The sequence below is a fragment of the Achroia grisella genome, unplaced genomic scaffold (genome assembly GCF_030625045.1).
Source record: "Achroia grisella isolate CSIRO2021 unplaced genomic scaffold, CSIRO_AGI_Agris_v1 utg770, whole genome shotgun sequence".
Lineage (NCBI taxonomy): Eukaryota > Metazoa > Arthropoda > Insecta > Lepidoptera > Pyralidae > Achroia > Achroia grisella.
In genome coordinates this window covers 4,003,733-4,029,570 of record NW_026713016.1, presented here as the reverse complement: position 1 = coordinate 4,029,570, position 25,838 = coordinate 4,003,733, and the positions used below count along the sequence as shown (strand labels likewise).

The 25,838-nt window shown below is 30.5% G+C and overlaps 1 protein-coding gene across 1 annotated transcript; it reads right to left on the bottom strand.

Annotated features, from left to right (window-relative positions):
* Nucleotides 1-807: 807 nt before the first annotated feature.
* LOC131850465 (leucine-rich melanocyte differentiation-associated protein-like) lies at nucleotides 808-24,911 on the bottom strand. The gene is made up of 6 exons (XM_059200687.1): nucleotides 24,772-24,911; nucleotides 17,521-17,606; nucleotides 8,351-8,492; nucleotides 5,064-5,203; nucleotides 2,407-2,618; nucleotides 808-1,048 (listed from the first exon to the last, which is right to left on the bottom strand). Exons 1-6 carry the CDS (start codon nucleotides 24,820-24,822, stop codon nucleotides 969-971), a joined length of 711 nt encoding a protein of 236 aa, XP_059056670.1. The 5' UTR covers nucleotides 24,823-24,911; the 3' UTR covers nucleotides 808-968.
* Between the last annotated feature and the right edge of the window lie 927 nt (nucleotides 24,912-25,838).

Sequence of the window (25,838 nt, the reverse complement as noted above, 5' to 3'; positions counted from 1 at the left end):
AACAAATATACAAACAAAATCTATTTAAGATTAAAGAGATAGAGAATAAAATTATACATGAAAATAAAACTTCAATATAAAAAATTATTATAAATATATAGTGTTGATTAAACTTAATTCATAAGATCTAATATTTATTACATATTTTTTATAACATAAAATTATAATAAAATTGTTAGAAGATAAAGCCGACCACCACCATCAGATATATTCATTTATAGCCTCACAGGTCAGCCTACATTTTTCCTGGCACCTGTTTCCTTCCACAAAGTTTCATAAGAATTAAGACGGCAATAAATCTTTGCATTATTAAATGTAATATTTCGCGATATAAGAGAATTCACAATGGTTAATATAAAATTATACATCTAGTATATATTTTTATATTACGTAAGTTATTATTAGGTACGTAATGTACATACCAGGCAGCTATAGTCTGAAATTTTATTTCGATAGTTCCCAAAAACGAACAATAAACATTGGAATACGAAAAAAATATTCGAAATTACTAATACTGCTTCGGCAAGCGAGGAAGTTTTTATCTGCGTTTGATCGTTGACGACAAAATTTCCTTTTGTGTTAGATATTTCCAATATTATATGCAAATCCAGCCAATGTGGTGTTTTTGAGGAGGAGGAAAATACGCTGAGGATTCTCTCTCAACTGCGGAAGTTATTATCTTAAACAATGTTGACATGTTCAACAAAGTTGAAGGATAAACTAGAATAAATCACAACTTTTAAAAGAATATAAAACCATTATGTACTACTATTATATATATTTTAAGTCGATAATATATATATATATATATACAATATATCTAACATATTATATTAATTAATGATATTACATTACCTGAACACAGATTAATATAACATAGATAAAAATTCTAGATAGATAAGACGCCGTGTCTTTTATTTTATTCAGCCTTTTATGTAATTATTCCATATAATAATAAATTTTTTTATTCACAAATCGCTGTTCACTATAAACCTATTGCCCTCAGAATGCTTGCCGGTGTATTTGTAATGAATTTTACCGTAGGCACCTGAAACAACAACGATGTATGGTATATGTAAATAAAAGGTATAGTGTACAGAACATAAAAATAGTAGAACTGGATTTTTCTATACAACTGGAATGAAAAAACAAGTAACGGTCTACATGATGGATTGTGGTAACCGTCACAAATATACACGAGCTTAAAAATACTAGGTTACATACATACATACATACTAGGTTAGGTCATCGCATTACAAATATAATTATAATACATATATCGGACTTGTTAAATGATAAAATTGGACGAAATTTACTATTTGTAGTTTTATTTTATATACACGGATGTTGTTACTTTTATATTATTACGGCATCGTTCTTTTTTATTATTATATATTTTATAATTATGTTTAACATTTAAATTTAACAATGTTTATAGAATTGAATTATTTGACGGCTTCGGTGGTCTAGCGGATTATTTTCAATTTTCCACTTCTTGGACAAATCCGTGAATACTATCACTGGCGTTCAACTTTCTATACATCCAGTATCTACGACTACTTTTAGGACCCACCCCAATATCAGTATCTATATCGAAAATCTTTATAAAGCAGAACAAGATAAAAAATTGAAATACGCTGATGTTGCTTTGATATCTCCGCCATGTGGCACAGTGAATATTTCATACTTCGATAATCATATCTATAAACGGGTTCGTTGGAAAAATTCTACCCCGCACTTGTGTTCACTCTCGCTTCCCTTATTCGTTGAAGGTTAAGATCGGAAGGTAGGTCTTCTTGATACGGCCTGCGTAGTATTTCTAAATATCGAAACGAATAGTTTTTTTTTCTATCACGTATGTGGCAAATAAGCATACGGCACATCTGGTGGTAAACGGTTACCGTAGCCTATGGACGCCTGAAACATCAAGGGTGTCACGTGCCGACCCTTAAGAAACCTTAATATAACCCCATGCTGTAGTCTCTCTAGGGATAAGACCGCTTTTTGTTATTTCTTTTCGAATTACTGTTTTTTTCTTATTGTGTCTTCTGTGCATACACTAAAGAGTTTATTATTATCATCATTACATAGTATAAAATAAAGTATGAAAAATGCACTTCAAATTAATCCCCATTAAGAAAAACCATTAAATATTTTTTTAATAATTAAAAAAAAATTACATGCCACCTACAGTTTCATTAATATTTCATTCATTAAATAAACATTTGAATTTTGTTATCGTTCGATCATCCTCAATGGATCACCTACAAACAAACCTGCATACGAAGTCACAGGCTCCACTAGTATATTATAAAAACATTCATAACAGCAATTACATATTTTATAATATTTCTATAACAATTATGTGTAATTAATTATTGTCAAGTTTATAATAAATATTAATACCTTTGTGTTTGCCCAACGCTGCAAAGTCGACCGGCAGCGGTCTGAGTGTTTGTGTCTGAGCTAACTGTCTCTCGGGAGTATCTATTACATCGTCTGGAGGACGCCTCACTCGCATAAACTCCCCTCGTGTCGCAGCTTCCCTCCATTCACTTGACGACACACGACGGGAATCCAAAAATCGTAGTTGAGGCAATTTGTGTATTACAAAATACCTGCATGAACAATTCAATATATATTTATTCATGTAGGTCTATTACAGACCCTTATGATATGTCAAGTCTACTGTCAGATCGGAATGATTTCGAGATGAGAATAACTGACAAAAAACTCATCTTGTTTCTTTTCAAATAAATATTGTACACGTTTACAATAATACAGATTCATTATAAATTTAAATTTGGGAGATCAGAGCTATCACCAGCATATGCTATTGCAAAAGCAAAAACTAAAAAAAACAGTATTTATAACCTGAACAGACCAGTCCCCACAAGCAGCATCCGTTCACTAGTATGACAAATGAGCTAGCCATCATTGCCACCATATTAGAGGGCACATTTGAGCACATTGACCCAGGCCACCATGTCACCACAAATTAATTTTGTTATTATAAATGTTACATAACAGTGTATGCATATTTCTTCCAATTTATTGTATCAGGAAAAGATATATATTTATATCATTATATGTATAAGGAAAATAATATATATTTGAGTTCGTATATTGTTAATATTACATGCTTTCTTTGTAGCATATTATATGCAATGCGTATAAGACGAAATCAGCGATATATCGAAATCATAATAAATATAAAAGGCTCCTTGCGATATATTTTCTTCATATTAATCCTGTATGCAAATAGCGAAGTGTTATTAAAATTTTTATCGCAATACAATAGCTATCGTGATATAGGCATACAAAAGCATATAATTAAACAGCTAGATGAGGTATATACCTCATATATACATATGTATACCTCAAAATATTTTTGTACTATATAATATTATATAGTACAAAAATATACAAACATATTTTTTATACTATATTAAGAATCTCGATGTCTGAATAACTAACATAAAGATTTCTCACGGATAGGACAATGATAAGTATATTGAAATATGATCTACAAGAAAATAAATTTTAATTAAAAACATAAAACATGCATCATTGGATCCACGGCAGTAAACTTTTTGATTAATTATCGTTTAATTAATATTAAATTTTTGCGGATGTCAAAAAAATATTTATTATATAAAAATAAAGTCACGGATAAAATACATTAATATTGATAAATATGACTTCACACGAGACCTGAGAGAATGGTACAATACCTAGCAGTGTAGCAGTAGATACCCTATACGTTAAAAAGTAGATAATCAAGTATATTATATATAAAGAGAGCATTCAAAATTATTAAACCCTAAAGATTTACGTTCGATAAATTGTAATGAACACCGTCAGCAAAATCAGTTTGGAGAAACTAAACAATAATACTAATTCAAAGAAGCAACGGATTAAATAATTCAACTCACAGCAATAGAAATGACAAACGTTGCTTTAATTAGTCAGTTGTTTGCATCAACCCGTATTCTTGTCGATTCACTGTTTACATAAATCGCAACCCCACATGTTCTATATCACCCCGGCTCTCCACCATTGCGTGTGTTTTGAGGGTTCGAAGCGTTGTGAGACTAATTTTACAGTTTACAAATACATATTACTTAAACTTTACGTACACTGAACGTTTCTAATTCCTTTTGATTTGGATCAGTAATTTTAGGAATTTAAATGTTTGGGCTTTGTTAAATTAAGTAATCATAAATCTTGATAAAATACTATTATCGTTACATTGTAGTATTAGGATTATTTTTGGTTAAGAATTTTAATTTATATGCTAGTTTTTTAACCTTTTGTATGTATCTCATCAGAATGTTAAACTACAATAGATTCATGGACAACCTGAAGGTAACTGGTAACCATTGTCTATACATATAAATGAATTACTCGTTCGTTGACATTTCGTAGGAGTAAGATGTTATGCCTCCGCAGCCTATAATTTCACTGTTTTATCCCAAAACAAAACATACAAAGCAATGTACTGAAACAACCACATAGAGCGCTGTCCAAAACCTACATTAGTAACCTGAGTAAAGCTTACAATTAGATATATATTTAAATAAAGCTGAAATTATTTTACTTCTGTGTAAGATTAGATTTTTTTATTTTATTTTTTTATACTCTTTATTGCACCAATTACAGAACCAATTAGATTGTGATAGTTCTAGATTCAATACTTTCGGTTCACTGTCCTACTAATATTAAACGCAAAAATTTGTGAGTATGGATGGAGGGATGGATGGATGTCTCTTACTCTTTCACGCAATGTAAAAAAATATTATGTAAATTGGGCCAAATATAATGACAAATCTCAAGTAAGTGCGCATATAAAGTTGAGCGGGTTGGTAGAACCTAATATTTTATATCATACGATGTTTATTTTAAGCAATACTATATGTGGGTGATAAATGAGTTATATTATAGATACAGTATTTTGAGACATTTACACATAACAAAATAAAACTCCGGACGGGACTATATTACGTTAAACTTTATTACCTAACAAGGTTGCTAAGCAATACCTAGTTTATCAGAAAACTTACCTATATCGCTGATAATCGGAATCGTCTTTGTCCAAGTCTGAAAGTTGATTCGGACAGGCTTTGTTACTAAGTAGACTTAGGTAGTTCAGGGATGGAAAATGTTCATTTACTTTATTAATCAACATATCTAGATCGGTAATCTGAAAAATGTAATACATTAATAATATCGAATTTAAAATTAAATTTACAAAGGTAGAGCGTGAGAGACTGTTTTGGTGCCACGCGAACTAAGCGATATACGATGGATAAGATAATTTGGTAAGATTTACCAAATTACAAAATGAAGCGCCATTATTCTGTAAATATGTGAGAGGAAGTGTTGATTATTTAAATGGGTTAAATAAACGAAAATAAATTGGGACTCCAAAGCGTCTCAATTTATTTCAAAATAATAGGGTGTAGTATGTCACCTTCGCAGTATTTTCTATTAATAAGGTTTACTTTTTATCCGCGACATCGATTCCAAGAATGACACTCAAATTGCTTTGAGGTTAATGTTGTGGATTTTGTTGAAAAATTATAAATTGATCTCGCGCACAAGTATCTATATATATAACTTTATAATTTTAACTAGGCCTCACCCGCGACTATATCTGTCTTTTTAGATAAAATATACCTTGTCCTTGTGATACAATGTATCATAACAAATTACATTAAGACCCGTTCAGCCCTGAAAAGGTACCAACCAAACAGACAGACAATTTATAATATTAATATAGATAACATAGGAGGGAACGACCTTTACTATCTTCCACATGAATTCAAATTAGGTAATATGTACAATTACAATGCCCGCACTAATGGCACACATTAAGGAAGTCTCTTGCACTGTTTAATATATTATTTATGTGTAATATTAATTAGAGTGTATCTCTCTAATTATGTTTGTTCTAATGTTCGTATGAGTATATAATAAAGCAACTTTAATGTGTTCTCCTTAGGAGAATGTACGCCCTGGAAGGCAACGACCTCTTTATCTCTTTTCTTTGTTCTGAAATTGAGACGAAATGAAATTTATTTTCATAAAAAAATAAATGTAGCATACATGGTGTTCCGACTAATAAATATAGTGTAAATAGGCAACAGATTGCTAGAGTCTACAATTTGGAGGTTTATTGTGTAACGTAGGTGCCACCAGTTTTCATTTGAAAAGACGGAGCAGAGAGAAACAGCTGCAAATTAATAGCTTTGCGAATATTTGTGCATTATTTCACAGTTCTAATTACTTGAACAACTTAGAAATTATAACTTTCAAGTGGTTCATACAAAATCACAATCCTATTGATTTATTTTATTTGAAACTGTTATTATTGATAATTGTTAGCATGTGTGTTGCAGCATCATCATCAGTTGGAATCCTAAAAAGGCGAATTAATAATATAATGAATAATAACAATGATAAACTATACTTTAGACTATAAATAATTCTAAATGTGATAGTCGGGGTCATATATTTGAATGTAACGTGGCAAGATGACGTCTCTTAGATTAACCTAATCTAATATAATATTGACTTCGGTTTTATTTCACGATGTTAGTGCCTATCTACTACTATTGAAGTTTGTTCGATAATTCATAAACGTAAAATCTTTTAATAAAAATTTGATATAAATTAAAATTTTTCCAATAATAACTGAATTCAATCTTGGCGAAATTGGTATGAAATATTTTTATCCTCTTTATATTAAAAAAGGATAATCAAAATTTGTGGAAAATTTTCAGATACCATGTACTTATATTATTATAAAATAAGGATTCAAAATATCTATTTATAGAATATCACTTGTTACTGGGAATCTCGTTTGATTGTTTTTGACATAACTGCCCCACAACGCTTTCTGCATACGTAAAGGTTAGCTGGTGGAGAATGCCATACGGCAATAAGCTCGCCTTTGTACAAGTTATATTGTGCATTAAAGAATAAATAAAATAAGATATGCTCACACGTCTCAATTTTTGATACAAATTATCGACAAATTTGCTATTTAGTATGTGCATATGTTCAGCTTCTTTAGTCATGATAGTTGTGATACGGATGTAAATGATTGTGTAGAAATTATTATCATAAATATATGAGATCCATAGAGCAAATCATTATAAATGCCAAAATCACATTTTAAGCCACCTAATTGATTAGATTTTGAGTTCATCATTTTTACGAGCTTTTATTCAATTTGCCCGTATTGGTACACCCCTATTTCCTCAAACTTTCTGTCGTGTTTGCCGTGAATTAGTATCAATACGAGTGATTCGAAGTAATGTTGAGTGGGCAGAAAATTAGTAATCTAGAGAAAAAATCAAGAGGGAACCTCGTAAAGTAGCAGAATCGTTTTCAAAATAAATTAAATACATTTGTTTCAGATTCATGCTCATTTTAGCAAGCAATTATCTATACTTCATCATTAACATCATTAGTGTCTTCCTTGGAACATAGCGTTTAAAAATGTGAAATACTGAATGAAGCTCAGGCACCCACATTACAGTTCACGTACATTACTCATATATGGGAGAAGATATCATTGAATATTGAATTTTCTTTTTTTGCATTAATATACTGGTGCTTTATTCAAAGTCATGGGAACGAATAGGAGAATTGTAAACTTTTTCAAGACATAGCAATATTAGAATACCTTAACATTATTTATAAACAACGTGGTATGCACGTATATGTATTTTTGTCTAATCTTCCAATTAGTTGCCAATTACAGCTTATTTATGTGGATGCCTGTTAAAAAGTTTAGCACAATTTTATACTTTTGTGTGTAAATTATTTATCCTCCGGTGAGTGAAGAATCTTTAGGCCCTCCCGCCCTTCGTGCGGCAAGGAAGGATACAGCATTAAAGATACGACCGTAATTTAGGCGAAAAATTATTTCTCTCATTAAGGATTGTTGCGGTCACTTTTTGTTAAGCAAACAAACTGTATTTTATTACCTGCGTAATAATTTTTACTCAAATCATTTTTTACATAAAATTTTCATATTCTGAATTTAAACTGTACCCATGTACTTACTTATAATTAACCACAGGTAAAGGTCTTGGAAGGAAAGAAAATTACTAGTCCATAAATTAACGTAACATTTTAGCTGACTAATTTTACTAATTAATTAAGTCTTACGTATTGCTACAAGGAATACATAAGCCTTAAATAATTACACATATACAATTTTCTCGTGCTTCTAACAGCCTAGGCAGGCTATTAGAAGCCCGCAGAAGCAGACTAAGCAATCTGTCGGTCTAGTTAACATGTAACATTAACTAAAGAGTAAATAAATGTACCCAATTACCTGATTGTTATTGAGCGATAGTGTCCTCAAATACGGCAGGTGAGGGAAAGTAATGTTGTCCCCTAATTTATTGTTGTCCAGTATCAGTTCCTCTAATCTGTTGAACTGCTCCAAGCCCTTTAGAGTTTCGATACTGTTGTAGCTGCAAGATAAATCAGTACTGTTTGTTATTAATGGCACGTAATCTTGAGGAAAATTAACGCCGGTGCTTGAAATAGATTTTATTAGGTTCCAGCGGTAGGAACGAACATTTTACCGATACCATCGTATCACGTCCCTATCTCTAGTTACTTAAATTTTGTACGAATGTTTACCTGAGAATTGAATACTGGGAATGTTTAATTAAGGATTAATTGATGTCGATACAGATTGTATTTTATCAAAGGGCGGTAATATGTATTTAATTCGCTTGGATAAATCAACAAGATAGATTATATCTACTATAGTGAAATATATTTATTTATGTAAACTTTAATGCACATAAATTCAAAGTATATATGGCGAATTTAACACCATGCGGCATAAGCACCACCAGTCTACCATGGGAGGTCCAGAGAATAATTGTATATCGTTTCTCTTTGCCTCAGAAAAAAAACATGTGTAAACGTATATATGTAACGCGTTTAACCACAAATTTATATAAATTGCGATACCTGTACGAGTAGGTATAAAATATCGACAGATTTCATGAGTATTTATTAAATAATTTTGTATAATGACATAAACTTAAGAGCATTTGGTGGGAGTCACTGATTTCATACTCAAGTAATTAAATGTAATACTCCAATTAAAAACCATAATTCGAATTACGTTAGATTTGACTTATCATAGATATATATGAATAATGACATTTAGATGATTTTGCTTTGACACAATTGGATTACGTAAGACACAGGCTCGACCAAATCTATGGCTGACAATACGGGCAATTTTTTTATCCCACTACATAAGGTCTTTCATTTACGCAGCCTATAAATCGTACAATATCCTTATCCTTCGACTTTGACTGTGAAAAATAGGTCGTTTGGAACCTCGTTATATGTATTTTTTTTTAGTCTGTTAAATGATGGCCTTGTCTGTACTAATGATATATGTACTTGTATGCCGGTACTGCAGGATTGAAAGGGCGAAATTATAGATACATTACCGGCTAGCAGCAATAGTAATAAATAGTATCTACTTGTTACTAAGAGCTTTTCGCCACAAACACTAGAAACATTTTGTATATTTGTATTATGTATTCTAAAATAAACATATTCATTTCACTGTTGCATCCAATTATAAATTGCAAGAAGAGCAAAATGAATATTAAGACAACTACATGAATAAGATAATAAGCAGCTACTAAGTACTCTCCTGCGAGCAACGGAGAACTAATTAAAATGATCATAATACTCAACTGAAAATAATTTCCAAAGACTTTATGGTAGTATTTGCTACGATATATCACTACCATCGCACTGTAGAATTAACACTGCATCTCGTAGTTATATAGATAACTGTTAGTATGTAGCTATACCTACATGTAAGGTTCGACTTACAAAATTATCGATACACTTTAAACAGTAGCAAATGAAAACTAGTGGTAGTCTAAATGTTCCAATAAAAATGGATGGGTTCTCAACTGAAGCACTATTAGAATACCCTCACAATCTTTCAAGTTAATTAGACTATTATCTTAGAATACTTTAGACAACTTTCGAATATCAAAGTTATATAAGAAGCAATTTTCTTATATAACTATGTGTAATTTTAGAATGATTAAACCAAACAAATGTGATAAAATTAATTAATATATTAAATATTTAGGATTTCTTTCTTTTCGGGAAAATTCTATCTATAAATTAGGTATCATGGCCAATGTGGAATTCGTTGTAAGTAATAGATTTAGAGTGCATGAAAAAGTGCCGATTACCCAAGTTAATACCATCAAATACTAAAGAAATCGAAAAAATTATCAATTCCTTATTCGAATTCCCAAAATAACTTACTAAAGCTAACGTCTAGTGGGTAAGTAGAATTTTAAGGTAAAAGATACGATGTAGAAATAAAACTTATCTACAGACGTGTTTCGACTTTAAAACCAACTAGGAGGTTCTGGTGCTCATTATGATTTCGGAATGATTTGGGAATCTTAACGTCCTATTTAGGAAAAGTATTAATGCTACAGCTTCACCGAATGAAATGGGGGCGAGGGAATCAAACCCGCGGAAGGACTTATGGAGTGGCTGAGGGCTAACTCTTTACTGACAGATACTAGCTTTCCGACGACAAACTAAAATTGCCTATGAACATGTGGGAACGTGCTATCATTGAGATAATTATTGAAATAATAAATCCGACACCAGTAACTTAATTATACAAATTGATCTTAAACTTTTGACGCTGACAATCGGGGCTGTTATTTTAGACCTTCCCCGGCCTATTAATTCTTTAGGCAGCATTGTAATTTTAACGTCCCAAAGGAAGCTTTTGTAGATTGCGTGCTAGACAATCAGAAGTTAAATTATAATACATATATTATTCATATTTTGGAAATGTGACTAAATTTATTTCTAGAAATTTATATGTAGTGTTGAACGGATAAAAATAAATTAAAGCAATTATAGTTCGATGATAAAAACGAACGAATGATTCAAAGTTCTTAGAATTTAGAGATTATGAAGTCAGTTTCTCATCTTTTTAGGTTTTACTATTGAAATTTGTACAGCGTATAGTAGAGTGAAAATCCTCCAAGGACCAATTTTGATATTGTCATGATTTATATGATCGGCAAAGTGGTTTTGCCAAACTGTTGCAGAAGGAGGGTAGGAAGGTGCAAATCTTAATTCTAGACTAAGCCTCAAAATATACATTGCGTAAATTAATTCATTCACAATGGTACAAATTAACTTGATTCAAATAACAAATAATCAAATCCATTACTTAAAGACTACTTGGAGGGTCTGCTATGAATACGAAGATGTATTTATACAACTGTATATACCCATTTTAAATTGTATAACTAGATAACGTTTTACAGAAATAGTTAACAATGATTAAAAAAGGATTATGTTTTATTAACCAGTTGCTGCTAATTGAGTTTTAGATTCCTCAAGCGAATAATTATTTGATTTATTCTCTTTCATTTTCGTACTGAGTGAATTATGTTTATTTTAATACGTTTCATGTAAGTCAATATACATTGTTAATGCAAATTAACTGACAAGTGCTATTGACTACTAAGCTTTCTAGATACAATTCCTTATTCAAATTCAAAATATCTTTATTCATGTATTACAGACTCTTGTGATATGTCAAATCTACCGTCAAAGCTACTAAAGCTGTTTTCCTTAAATAATTGTAATAAATAAAATTAAGACAAATCACAGAAACACAAAAAATATTCAATATTAATTCCTAATTTAATTTAAATATAAATGTGTATTTTTAATAATGTACAATCTGATAAAAAGGACAAGAACTAAATTTCTTGTCAGTTTTTCTTGCTTCGAAAGTAAATTCCGAACTAACGGGTGTAACCGATGTCAAATCGACTTATCATAAATATCTACTTTTGATAAGTAGAATGACATCGGTTACACCAGTTAGTTCGAAATAAAATATCTTTATTCAAATAAATAAATATATATAAAGTAATAAAGATACGTATATATATATAAAGAAATAGAGTTATTTTATAATATAAAAACTTGATTTTTAAGACAAATGAAATAAAAGAAAAAATGAAAGCGATGTTATGGAATCTGGTGTCAGTTGTCTATACAAGCCCTATATACTTACATAAGTAGCGAGAAGTAATTTCAAAACAATATATTTAGGTAAAGCAATGACAAGGACAGTTTTTGAATAAATTGATCTTTCTGTGTACCCAAAGCTTGTTAATTTGGTGTCCCGATAAATTGGCTGTTTCGTGTGGGGAAAGTGTGAATGAACAATTTACATATTAGGTATGGTCCCTCATAATTTGTAAACTGGTTACGTTGACATGACGTAATCTCGAGAAATCTTCAATTATTAATAGCTTATGTGAATATTTTATGGGGTGCTTGTCTATATGCTGGATGGGTTATGTACCTAGGTGTAGTAATAAGATTTAGATGAAACGTTGTATTTTCTGAAAAATGCATAGAAATTTCGCCCTTCTGAAGGTTTGTTGACATCGTGCCATTAGAGATTATAGGTTATAACAGTTTTTCCTAAAGATGATAACTCAAATATTTTGTAAAAAAAAATCTGTTTATTACATATTATTATATCATAAAAAAGATTAATAGTGTTAGTTATTCACGTTTTAAATATTATACCTTTTATACAGAGATGGCTAAGGATTAAGTTTATATTTGAAGATGTTAGGATAAGTAATTGTACCCTTTCATTGTACATTCATCTATGAAATTAATAAGTGCGATTTACGTAATATAAGTAATTAGATATATATAATTCGAATTTGATTTTCCCTTATGTTTGGACTAAACTTTCTCCTGTTTTCATAGGTGTGCGGGACTATAACAGCTGGGATCGGTGCACCCAACGATGATAGACATGATAGTAACAGAAAGACGTAACAGAAATATAATATAAAATATACTAGTCAAATTTAATAGATGTGGAAACAAAAGTATTAAAATGGACTTTAATACGAATTTAAGAACAGAAACTTTTAAAAATGTGTCAAATCATGTATTTTGTTTGTAAAATAAATTTGGCTATAATGAATATTATAAAGAATCGTAAGCCTATCTGGTTAAGGCTTTATCCCCGAAACGTACAGAGGAATAGAAAGTATAAAACACCGCGGAACGACCCAAAGAAAATGGAAAACTAATAAATATATGTACCAAACCTGGGAGCGTGTGATTCGATGTTGAAAAAGTAATCGGAAAGTGGGAAAGTTATGGAGCAAAAGACGAAAAAAATGAAAATTGTTTGTTTGAATTATGATTCGTTTATCTGAGTGGTACTGGAAGATTAGAACCAAATAATGCTACATTAAAGTGTTAATAAAATATAAGTGCTAACTATACATTTTACCTCTAGAAACGTATGTTGCCAATTCTTCTTGACTAAACATCAAAAAGAGATGAGCAAGAATTGCGAATTAAAAAAATTACTATTCTAATGAGCTTAAACTTCGTTTTATATGAATAAAGATTACACATATTCTAAACAATGTTTATTGTCTAATTCTTACATAGATATAAATAAATATGATAAGACAAATTTTTAAAATACAGTAAAGTAAATTATTTTGATATTCCAAAGATTTCTATAAGTCTCTATAAGAAGTAAAGTACATATTGTAGTAAGTTAATACTTAAAATGTTTTTTCAATAGAAAAAAAAATATTACCGGTATAATGATTATAATAGTTAAAAATCTATTATTGACAAAAATAATCTTACTTTTGCATAAACATTGAAGTAAATTTTGTTCTTAAATACATATTGTATAAAAACGCAGAATCTGGGGCTATAGCGTTAGTTTTGAATGTCGATAAAAATCAATATACAGGATGTAGTAAATAAAGCAATCTGTAGTTGACAGAAGGACAGAGAAAACGGAAATGTTCACATTAAGAGTGATGTAATGCCAGTGATTGGTGTTTCATGTAACATGGCGAATAACTGTATTTTTTTTACTAAAAATACTTGGCGAAGCGATATTAGTTCGGTGTTTTATTCTTGAACAACCATATGTTTTCAGAAAAGAAAAAAGAAGTGAACATCACCTACTCACTTCTTTTTTTCTTTTCTGATAATAAATTCAATTCTATAAAAAGTATCTATTGTCGATAACCATTATAATTATGAGATAAGGTTACAAATTAACAAATAAATATATGGGAATATTTTTGTGTAAATTGAGTTTTTACACAACTATAATTTAAATAAAAATTTGTATACTTAGTTTAAATTTTAATGTCCTAAAAAACATTTACCAGAGTACAAAATTTCATAAAGAAAAATAGGCTATATAAGTATAGGTTTGACGCCCTCCCACACAGACTTAAAAGAAGCCGCCTTTAAAGGAAGGCAGTTAGTTACCTGAACGTGTTGAATTTATTATATTAAGGTAGCTAAGTTAGGTTATTACAAGGTACTATAATTCTTAACGGTATTTCATCGTAACAAGCTAAATGTTTTTTAGGACATTAAAATTTAAACTAAGTATACAAATTTTTATTTAAATTATAGTACACTATCTAGTTAATGAGTAACGAGTTTAAAATAATATTCTTTTTTAATAGATAGGCATTAATAGAAGCTTGCAGCAGATCTTTTAAGTAGTTTATGTCGTTGTGGGCTATTATGATTTTGTCTATTTGATTCATTAACGTTTTCCACTTCCGTTCAAACTTAACTTGCTTTTTTACGCATTGAGTATGTCATGTATATGTACATTTGCTTGTTCATGCAAAATATATTAGTCTTCTAATATTATAGTCAAAATATATTAGTTCAGACGCATTTGTATGAATATTTAGCATATTCATACAAATGCGTCTGATCACAGTGTTTAAAACCAAATCAACAAATATTTTAGAAATACCTATTACGACAAATGAATGTATTGCTTTAACCTGGTACTATAGTTGATTGGTTAAACAATGAGTAACATTTGATTTTCTAAAGATTACTGGGAATGATTGTTTTGGGTGATTTAATCGCCTAATAAATTCAGTCCTATCTAAAAGTTGTTTCGTTTCTTTAAATTGAACGGATTAAACCACCAAAATAGGGGTGAGTGAGATAAGCAACTGTTAATTTGCATTAAATTTGTGGCCTTTGCTTTGTTACCTTTGTACAAACGTGACCCAATTTAATAACGCTTAATTATCTATAACTAGGTTCAGCCCATCTTTTCGAATTGCGTTCTGTTATAGTGTAAAATGATTGTTTAATTTGCGTTAAATTTTAAATATTCTGTTGTTGCCGAGTACGTAATTGTTAACTAAATTACAAATGTATTGGATGACTGGGTTCTGCAAGAACGAAACTAAAGAGATAAAGTTATAGTACCTACATTGTACGTATAACTTTTTCTTTCTTATTCCGTTCTGCTCATTTTTCTTTAATCCATACCGTTATTTGTTACTGCTATCAATCGTTTTATCGGTATACCTTTTCTTCTATCCTTAATTAATTATGTAATTAGTAACACGTGGATAGAAAACATTTCCCTTTTCTACTATAGCTGCAGAGCGGCGGAAATGAACTAGTTTATACATATATCTTATATAAACTAAATGACTAAAAGCTGACTACCTGATAGTAAGTGGCAACTATAAACGAATGGCATCAATACGATATATATAATCAAGCGTACATATGATGCCAAAGGCACCTCTCATGCGTGTATAGTATATGTATGTCATACGCCGTAATTTTGAATACCATATCTCAACCTTCAAGCGGAACTCCGCAAGTTGCTTGGCGGCAGAAAAGGTATCCACGGTTTAGCATTACTTTTGATTGAATTCAATCATTTGTATTCATGAGTAAGTTTGTTTGTATTTATTAAAAAAATGTACCTATATCAATTGTGTAGTATCCATGTACTAGTTACGCTTAGCTTGAGAGTAGATGGCGCTGTTGAATTGTCCTGGGTTGTTATTGTTATTCTGAATTTTTATCATTCATCGATAACATTGAGTGATAATTACATCAGCTGTATGTCGTAATGAAATGAAAGATAGAAGTTCTGTAAGATAGTAAATTATCAATAATATACCATGTGACTTTTGGGTAAACAAATTATTATATTGATTATAGCTTCCCTACACTTCCACGAATAATAGTCACTATGTTATAACTATTGATTTTCCCAGTCGCTATATTTACTATTAATAGTCTTTGGACATAATGACATAAATAACTGATATAGTGACCACATTATCCTATAACATTTTCTACGTTTACAGGAAACCTTTTTAAAGGTAAGCTCGCCTTTTGTACATTACATTTACCTTATTACTGTTATTTTATCCTATGTGTGTGTACAATAAAGAATAAAGAAACTATGATTAAATATTAAAGAAACCAGAGATGGACTATAAAAAGTCTCACTTATTTCAGCCGCTAAGCAGCTTGCTTTGTAGAGCTGTGTTTCGATTAAGCAGTAAAATTAAAGGATAAGCCATGACATTTTACTTCTCTGTAGTGACAATGCACAAGTGATATCGGGTGTCACATGACAACGTGATACACGTAGTGTTGTTTATGAATACAAGCTACAACTACTGCTTACCATCAGGTTTGCTATTTCCATTATATAAAAAAGTCAAAACTGGTAGGCCTCAAATATTGAAAGTAAAGACGTAAGTAGATTTTTTCATGTAACCGCCATCGTATATTTTATCAAACTTCTTTGAATGCTGTTAGGTTACGTTATATTGTATTGAGAGAACTCTGGGGACGTACGAGGAAAATAATATTTCAATAGAAAAAGATATTCATGCACAATATAAGTGTCAATAGAGAAAACGTGAATTGATAGTATATTGTTTATCGAGGGAAGAAGTGACCAACGGATAAGGTGTGTTAGTTATTGCCAATCTGAAAGGGAGGATTTCAAATCAAGCGTTTCGAATCATATTTTCTCTTCAGTGATATTTCTCCTGTACCGAAAATGTTGACTGTTAGTGATTTCTTTACATATGTGTAACTGCCTTTTGTATCTTATTTCTCTGATACTACGTATGATAATATAACACTATTATGATAATATATACCCATATACATAAATATATATAAATTTTTGACAAATCGAAACCCGAAAACATCTGGCTAAATAAAAAAATATGGGAAATAAGGTTGTTGTCGAGAAATCTGTTAGAAGAAATTAGATAGATTTAAAATTTATTAAAGGGTCGCAAACGAAAAGGAAGCAGAGCGTTCGTGGGCGTAAATACCACGGTCACAACCGTGCGAGGATGATGTGGATAAGCAGTCCTTAAGTTAATAAATATTGAAATCTTACTTAAAAAAATACGGTATTTAAAAGAAGTGAATAAACAACAATGAAGTTGCGTCAGAATATTTAATTTAATTACGTTAAGTTTATTATTTATCAACGTCGGAATTCTTGATGAGGTGACAATAAAGAATACAAACTTGGGATAGGCTGTTTCTGTGTACGAAATAAATTATCAATATTTTCTAACATACCTTAAATCCAAGTATTTTACTTTAGATCCATACATTTTCTGTAGTGCAGTGGGTATCTTGTTGCAATCTTGACCACAGTAGCTCAACTGTAACAATAACAATCAAATTATTTACAAACTATCCACCCATCTCGGCTTTGAACGGGTGTACCGTACATATACGGTAGAAGGTCATATAACTATATTCATGTAATATAAACTATAATGAAATTCAAGAAACGATGGTTAATAGAATATCAGTTGTGTGGTTTACTAAAAGTAAGAGGAGAAATAGACAATACGAAAACAGGTTTGTTTTGTATTATTATTTTATTCTATTTATATACATATATAATTTCAAATTCTATTATTAACCACAATAATACCTAGATGAATTTAATATAGGCACACATTTATAATAATAATATTATTTATTTATTTTAAGTGACATATTTTAAAGCAACACGAAATGATTCCCTGTAAAATACAAGAAAATATGTACAAAAATAAAATTGTAATTAAGACCAATCAACAATACTGTATACAAAAAAAAACAATTACAGAAACTAAGTTCTCTTCACCCACGAAGCGAGATTTGCCCATATTTTCATCGTAGAGCTGGCTTCTAAACCAATTAGGATTATTCAAAATAAAAAAAGTTAACAAAATTAAATATAGGATGTATCCTCCGAGTCCCCTTGTCTTTGCCACCCGGTATAGGTATAACTATATGTATATGCAGGCATCAAAGAATTCAATTTGAGTGTACATACTCCTATGAAATTCAACGGACCGTATTCTACAATTTTTCCCCTTTAGGGTATCACGATATTGCCGCGGTTTTGTATTTTATTTATTTACTTACATACTACAGTGACTTCAAAGGATGGCATTCCAAAATTGAAATATATTAAAATGTATTTTGAAAATAAAAAAAATATATATGTATAAAAAGTTACAGCTAACGCAAAAAATAAAGAATTGTTACGAAAAAGAAAATTAGAGAACTTTATTGAGTATGTAGGATCAGTCATTCTGCCAGAAATGTCAATGTTGCCAGGTCTAATTTGAAACTGTGCTCACAAAGTGTCATTACTCTAATTGTGTTGAGAACTTACTATGTACCTATGTCATATAATATATTTTTCAATAAATCTATTACATTTAAAGGCGGGAATTAAAAAGACATGTAAATATGTAATAGTAGCAATAAAAAGTATTTTCTTATTTTTTCGTCATAACTAACATTTCTAGATTTTGGTATATGAACATATTCTTATGTAAATTTCTAAAATATAAAAGAGGCAATTTTCTCAAAAGGAATTACTAGCTTCAACTCTACTTTTCAAAAATTTTCATCATTAATCTCACATATAGATAGTCCTTCGCCGTAAAGAATTCGGGTTTTATTTTATAGTGCTGTATAAATTTGGACATATTATGGAAGAATGACAAAAACTATTAGGGTTCGATGAATTATCGTTTCAGAAACACTCCTCTGCACTGAAATTCACTAAGATCTCTCGTAAAATTTTAAACACTATATCCTAAAATTCGTGATAGGAATCGTTGCTCACGAAAATGTTGTTCATCATTTCAACTCATGTTATTTTTATGGCAATATTTTTAAGGTAATAAATTTATTTAATTTCACGCCGCTACGGCGGAAGCGTAAACGGATTTATAAATGAAAACGTTTGTTATAATAATTTATGTACACACATACGCTGGAGTGCCCCTGAATTTTGTTTCTTCGTATATATTTCAGTAAAGAAAATATTGCAGATTTAGTTAGTGACTGAGAAATATAACAAGTACATGTTTCATATTTTTTTTTAAATATGCGGTCATTATTAGTATGGTTTTTTTTGTAACTAGAATTGGACATAAGCTTTTAAGTGTAAGTGTTAACCGTCGCCACAGAATTGAGAAGTCTGCTCTGTAATCGTTGCCTATAATACCTACGGACATCACGTCATCATTTGACGACCGTGGTACATCTTCAGCGTTCTCGTTCCGAAGGACCCTTAATACGAAGAAAGGGTTCAATACCCTTCAACTAAAACACCTCTTTTAAAGCAAACTACTTGGCTGTTGAAAGAGGTAAGACGGGTCGCCAATGGCTTTGTATAAAGACTACTTCAAACCTAATATTAATCATAAGGAATGTATCTGCCCACAATCTGTCTCTACCACCGACCACCCACGTACATCATTATACTTATTTTACTGTACAAATTTCTACTTTTCTTACCGTATATAAGTAGACATATTGTTATATGTCTTGTTGGGAGTTTTTATTTCGAGTCATATCGTTCTTATTACGGTGTTATTTTCCTTTATTGCGGTCATTTTATTAGTTGTAATATTTCTTTTATTGTCTCGATGATACCAGATACGGGGTTTTTAATATGACCGTTAAGTGTCTTCTTACTTCTTATGAACAATAAAATGCAGACATATGACATTACATTAAAAATATAAGATTTTTAATTCAGTACAGTAATTACAATTAAATTATCTACATTTTTAATACGTATATGTATTTACGTTATACATAGCAACATAAATACTTTATGTTGCTATGTATAATGAAAAGTATATTTAAGATATCGCATATATCTCAGGTTGTAGGATAATGTGGGGATACACATTGAAGGAAATAGAGCATGGGAAAGGAAGAATATTGTAGTTATGAAGCAATTTAATTTGAGTTATGACTTGCCCATAGTTGCATAAATGAAAATATTAATGTATTTGAGATTAGGTTTATCCGTAGTCTTCATATAGCACATAGAAGTAAGAATTTCGTACCCAAAAGCAAAAAGGTCTTCCTAATTCTATAAGAATGATGAGGCAATAAAAAAAGTAGAAAGTCACAGGCTTAGCTAGGAGGTAACTAATAAAAAAAATAACGGGCAAACTTCGGGTCAACAACTTCTTCTCGTGTTTTTGTTTTCAAATATTAGCAGTTTGTATTAAAATACCGAAAACAAAACTCTGTTATTAACATACTATAAGATCTCACCTGTAATCGCTTATCGTCGCTTGGGGTATCACTAACGTTTTCTATAACAACACTTAGGTGGGAAACGTTTTCGCTAGAATTCTTCTCGGATAAACTTTTCGATGTGATAAGCTGCAAATTGTATTTGTAGAGAGACCGAAGGGGTTTCCGCTGTGTAAGGTTACCTTTTATAATAGGCAATAATCCTCCCCATTTTGTTACAATGACCATCCACTTTATAATAGCAAATGGGAATATGTAGGATTCGATAAAAGTCAAGATTACAATGCCAATATTTATTACCAATGTGATATTTACAGATAATATTTTAGTTAACCTTAGAATTAGTTGTGGCATTGTGAAATGTCATTAGGTAGAGAATTATTATTGGTCTGGAAAGATCTAGCCACTTGATTCGGGTAATGCAAGTTTGTCTACGTTGTGATACAGAAGTTTGTAACTTCCAAGAATATTTGGTTAACTTAGATATTTTAGATTGTTTGTGCTTTCGTATTAGTTAGGTTCACATATTGGGTGAACTAAACTACAGTCGACTGATTAGATTTGTTAGAAATTGCTTCACATATTTTGAATGTAAAATATAACCAAGAGTTGAGACTGCAAGTGACATTTGTACATTTAAGGAATTTGAATTATTTTTTGTCTAGCATCTTAAAGACCAAAATAATTTATAGGATCATGAAAATAAGATTGCTTTTATATAACACACACAGAAAATATAAAATCTGTACTAAATGTACAACAGGATGTCAGCGTAACAAACGACTAAACAACAGACTGAATGTAACTTTTTACGACGGTGCAGTATAATTTAATAACGCAAAACGACTTACTCGTTCTAGTTCTGTAAAGGGAATTAGGTCGTTAGGTAATATATATACATGATAATATGAATATTATATATCTAAAGATTCGTATCTAAAGAGTCGATCCGAAGAATATAATAGAATAGATTTACATCCTATATCATCTAAATACATGAGCGACTAGACTAGACCGGTAGACTTACTTATTTATATAGCTGCCAAGTAACTTGCAAAATGTGTTTCGGTAGTGACATCATTGTCGTCAGGAATGACAACGCATGATAACGTGATGCTATTCATATAAACGTATGTATATATATATGTACTGGCGACAATTGCCACTTATCGTCATGTGAAAAAAAAAATATACTTTGCTAATAGTAGTAAAATGCAATTCATGCACCAGATTGGTAAACTTCTATAGGTTGTGCATGAATTTAAACGAAATTGTTGTTGTATAAAATTACGGGTTTTATAATTGTAAGAAACATAACAGAAGAGATGTTATATTACTACTTACTAGTTACTTACATACTTCGATTTTTATGCAAGTCGCCTGACGTGAAGATAGACATCAGTAGATTAGAAACATTGCAGGTCAGTATCTTTGAACATGTCAATATTTCATAATATTATTGTATATGTAGTAAAACAGTATAAAATGCTTTGTCATTATGAAAATATAATTACATAAAATCAGTGATCGTCATTATTTATATCGAGATCGTATTTATATTACAATTATGATTTCGCTGATGTAGTAAAGGGCGCATAATTATAGTCATAGTAGTTAAATAATTTAATATTTGTACTTAGGGCTTATTATTTCATATATTATGTCAGTATGTATCAATACATTGGATGTCCTTCTCCGATGCTTTCCACCGTTTGTGATTTTACGTTTTCGCACTCAAAAATGGCTGGGTACATATTAATGGCTTTGTCCATCGCGCAAATTTCTGTCCATATTTATTAATTGGAATGGCAAACGGCCAGTGAAATCTTTACGGACATCACATTATCATGTGACGCTTGCGATAATACTTTTGCGTTGTTTTTCCGGAGGAATAAGATATTAAACCTCTTATTCAGTCATTTTTACCTTATCCCACACTTCAACCAAAACACATCTTACAAAGCAAGCTGCTAGGCGTCTTTAAGACAGTACCTACCCACACAGTCAACTTTTTACAAACTCTGGCTTAGTAAATACTGGCGCAGATAATCCATGATTATGGAGCTTTCCAGAGGAGTATATGAATAACTTTATTGGAAAAGTTTTGAAGAATATAAGAGTTATGAAAATATTTATCATTATTTGAAACATTGTTGAATACAAAAGCGGAAGTTCTGGTCATTGGGACCCACCCAGGCCTATTCATAAACATAATATGTTACACGAAAAATATGCACATATTATGACTGTATATTTTATAATCAACAAGCTATTAGCCGCGACTTCGTCTGAAATTTATTTTTTATGAAAATAGAATATCTAAAATAAAATAAAAATACGGTGTAGCCGTTTCAGAGATGCAAGAACAAACAGACAGACAAAACAAATTAAACTATTTTTTTAAGTAAATCACACATACTTTAATATGCATTTAGTGAAAGCTGTTAATTTGATATTAGAAAATAATTTTATTTATTTATATTATTTAAAAAAATGTATCACTATAGTATACATATAAAAATAGATGAAAATTTATAATTGGCTACTCATTCTGATATGCTCTACATACCATTCCTCATATGTTTTGTTTGAAGATTCTTATGACTTGCTATGCTTATTATTTTTACTGCAAACAGTTGACACATTAGTATGTCGAAGATACACTAACAAAAAACATAAAGCGAAAAAACCTACATACTTACTTTTTAAGTTTTTTGTTAGTAGCCTGATGATCTGGCTTAGTCAGGACACATCTGAGCAAGCTGTGATCACTAAAATGTTGACACAGTGGACAACAAGGTAGGCCAGATCATCAGGCATCCTAATTTAGGGTCAAACACAATGATGGCTTCCTTATCCATCTCAATCATGAATGGATGCTGCTTAGGCACTGATCCATTTTTATCACTACAACCTACTTTGTAACACAAATGAGATTATTACCATGATTTCTTGCTAGTTAGTACATTATATTATATAAGATTTCCATTTTAAACATCTAACACATAGGTATGAGCACAAGCCAAGTTTCTTGTCCATTTTTCTTGGTTGAATCTGCATTTTGAACTACTCAAAAGTGAATGGTTTAGAGATAATGAATGTCTCATATAAATATTCATAATAGATAAATTAAAATAAGTTTGGTACTTAAATTAAATTAATTAATTAATGTGAATCAATGTAAAGGAGGCGATGACCAATAAAATATGGATTGTGTGAAAGATGATATGCATAAAAGAAGTTTATTATTGATTAAAAGAAGTATCAAGTTCTGCTTTTATGTATGTCATCTTTCACACAATACATATTTTTTTGGTATATTATAGTACCACAAGATGCATGACATAGGCAAAATGGAGTAGAAGAATGACAGAATGATATCCTAGAGGCAGTAAGATGAAATGGCTAGAAATGGGAAGATGAGTTGAAGTCAACTGTGGGCACAAAATGGAGAAGAGTTTGCAACTCATGTGCACATGATAGAAACATATGGAAGTCGCTGGAGGAGGCCTATACCAGAAGGCACACTGAAATTAGAGATCTATTGTAAAAATATATATTTTAGTTAGAGATAATTGTAAATATCAGAATAAAAGACTTTATTATTATTATTATAATTATTAATAGAAGGTATGGCGCTGACACCAAATAATAGGGTGAAGGCAATGCAATGATGATGTTGTTTAGTAATTTGAAATAAAATTAAAACTGTTAAACATATGCTGGTAATATGAAATCACATCAAGAATTATGCGGTGTAAAGGATTAGCAAGTAAATATAGCAATGGGATGCACACATAATATTATGAGTAAACAACTACCACCCCATTGATTTTAGAACAGAAGCTTTAGAATGAAATGTATATAAATATGAAAATAGTATAGGTAGACTTCTAAAGCTATGTTCAGCACTTTGCAGGTAATGAAGGAGAATTTGAGATGATGGTGAATTTACACACAAAATATAGAGGGCAGTAACAAAATTTGTACTTAATATGTAAGAGATTCACAAATTGTAAGTGGGGATATCACATTTAATCTCTAACCTTAAAAAATAAGTAATCACTTATACATTGTAAACAAAAATAAATAGGTTTGCTCTTCTTAGTTGCATCAGCTGTTCAGATATTTGCAAATTTTACATACTCATAATTACTGAAAAATAATCAATCAATCAATATATGGATTGCATAAAGTGTAAACAAGTGCAAGTGTAAACTAAGCAAATTAGGTAGTCGTATGGTTATAATTAATCTTACTTACGTGATTATTTTCATAGCACAACGCGAAATTATTAACATGGCTCTCTTCCATGTTTACTTTTTATCAACAAGTCAAAGATATTAATTTTATTTTTATTTAATTGTTATTAAAAAAACAAAAAAAATAAGTATGTAAATAAACATAGGTAAGTGCACTGATGACAGTGGCAGTTTAATTTTATTTTGACAAATATTTCGTTTAATTGTCAACGTGTCACTCAATGTCAGTCAAGTTAATTGAGGCGAAATACTCTTTAGTCCGTACTATCATACTTATAAACCACCCTTATTTGAATTAAATATTCCATTACTAAGAATATACACATAATTGTATTCATGTAACTCACAATCAGTGACAGGTATAATACTCGTACTAGTCTTGTATATGGATACATCGACACGTAGAATGAAGAAGAAATTAATTATCTCTGTATGTAGCTACAAAACAGGTTGACCCATTTTGACAATGAAACGACTCATTTGCGACCTTGGTATGACTATGCAAGTAATCACTACGATTTTGATGTTGTTTACTAATCGGTCTCATTTTTCGATGGTTGTTAGTTCGATCCCGATCGATATTCTACCTATTGAATTGTATTGTCCTTGTTTCAAGTAATTATCTTAACTGAAATTAAAATTGCAGAACATTAATAGTTAAAATACACAGGCGACCGGCTATAATAGGCTTAGGTGGTGTGCTATAATAGTGGATTAAGGATGATCGTGTTCTTATTGAACTACGTATAGACACACAGACATTACATGATTTCAAAAATATATACTTTTAGTGCCTAATTATCTGCACGTTATTTTTTTCATAATACTACCTATATTTTTACAATATGGAATACTTAGCGTATACTCTGGCGAGGTACAGCTAGAGAATAATATGATGAGAACAATCATAGGCGGTACGTGAAAACATATTTTACATTATTAAAAGATATTTTCAAAAATGCATTTAATTCCATATGAATAATGAAGCTACGCTTCTGAAGTATGTTAGAATGAGATGGATCAATCGATCCAATTCATTGTGATTAGATACATTACGTATCATAAGGC

Bases quoted from the DNA above. Each gene is read 5' to 3' on its own strand.
- LOC131850465 (XM_059200687.1), bottom strand. From the start codon at position 24,822: ATGGAAGAGAGCCATGTTAATAATTTCGCGTTGTGCTATGAAAATAAT. The intron at 17,607-24,771 runs GTAAGTAAGATT...TTATTGTTACAG, and splicing joins TGTGCTATGAAAATAATCAC to TTGAGCTACTGTGGTCAAGA. The intron at 5,204-8,350 runs GTAATTGGGTAC...TACATTTTTCAG, and splicing joins TATCGCTCAATAACAATCAG to ATTACCGATCTAGATATGTT.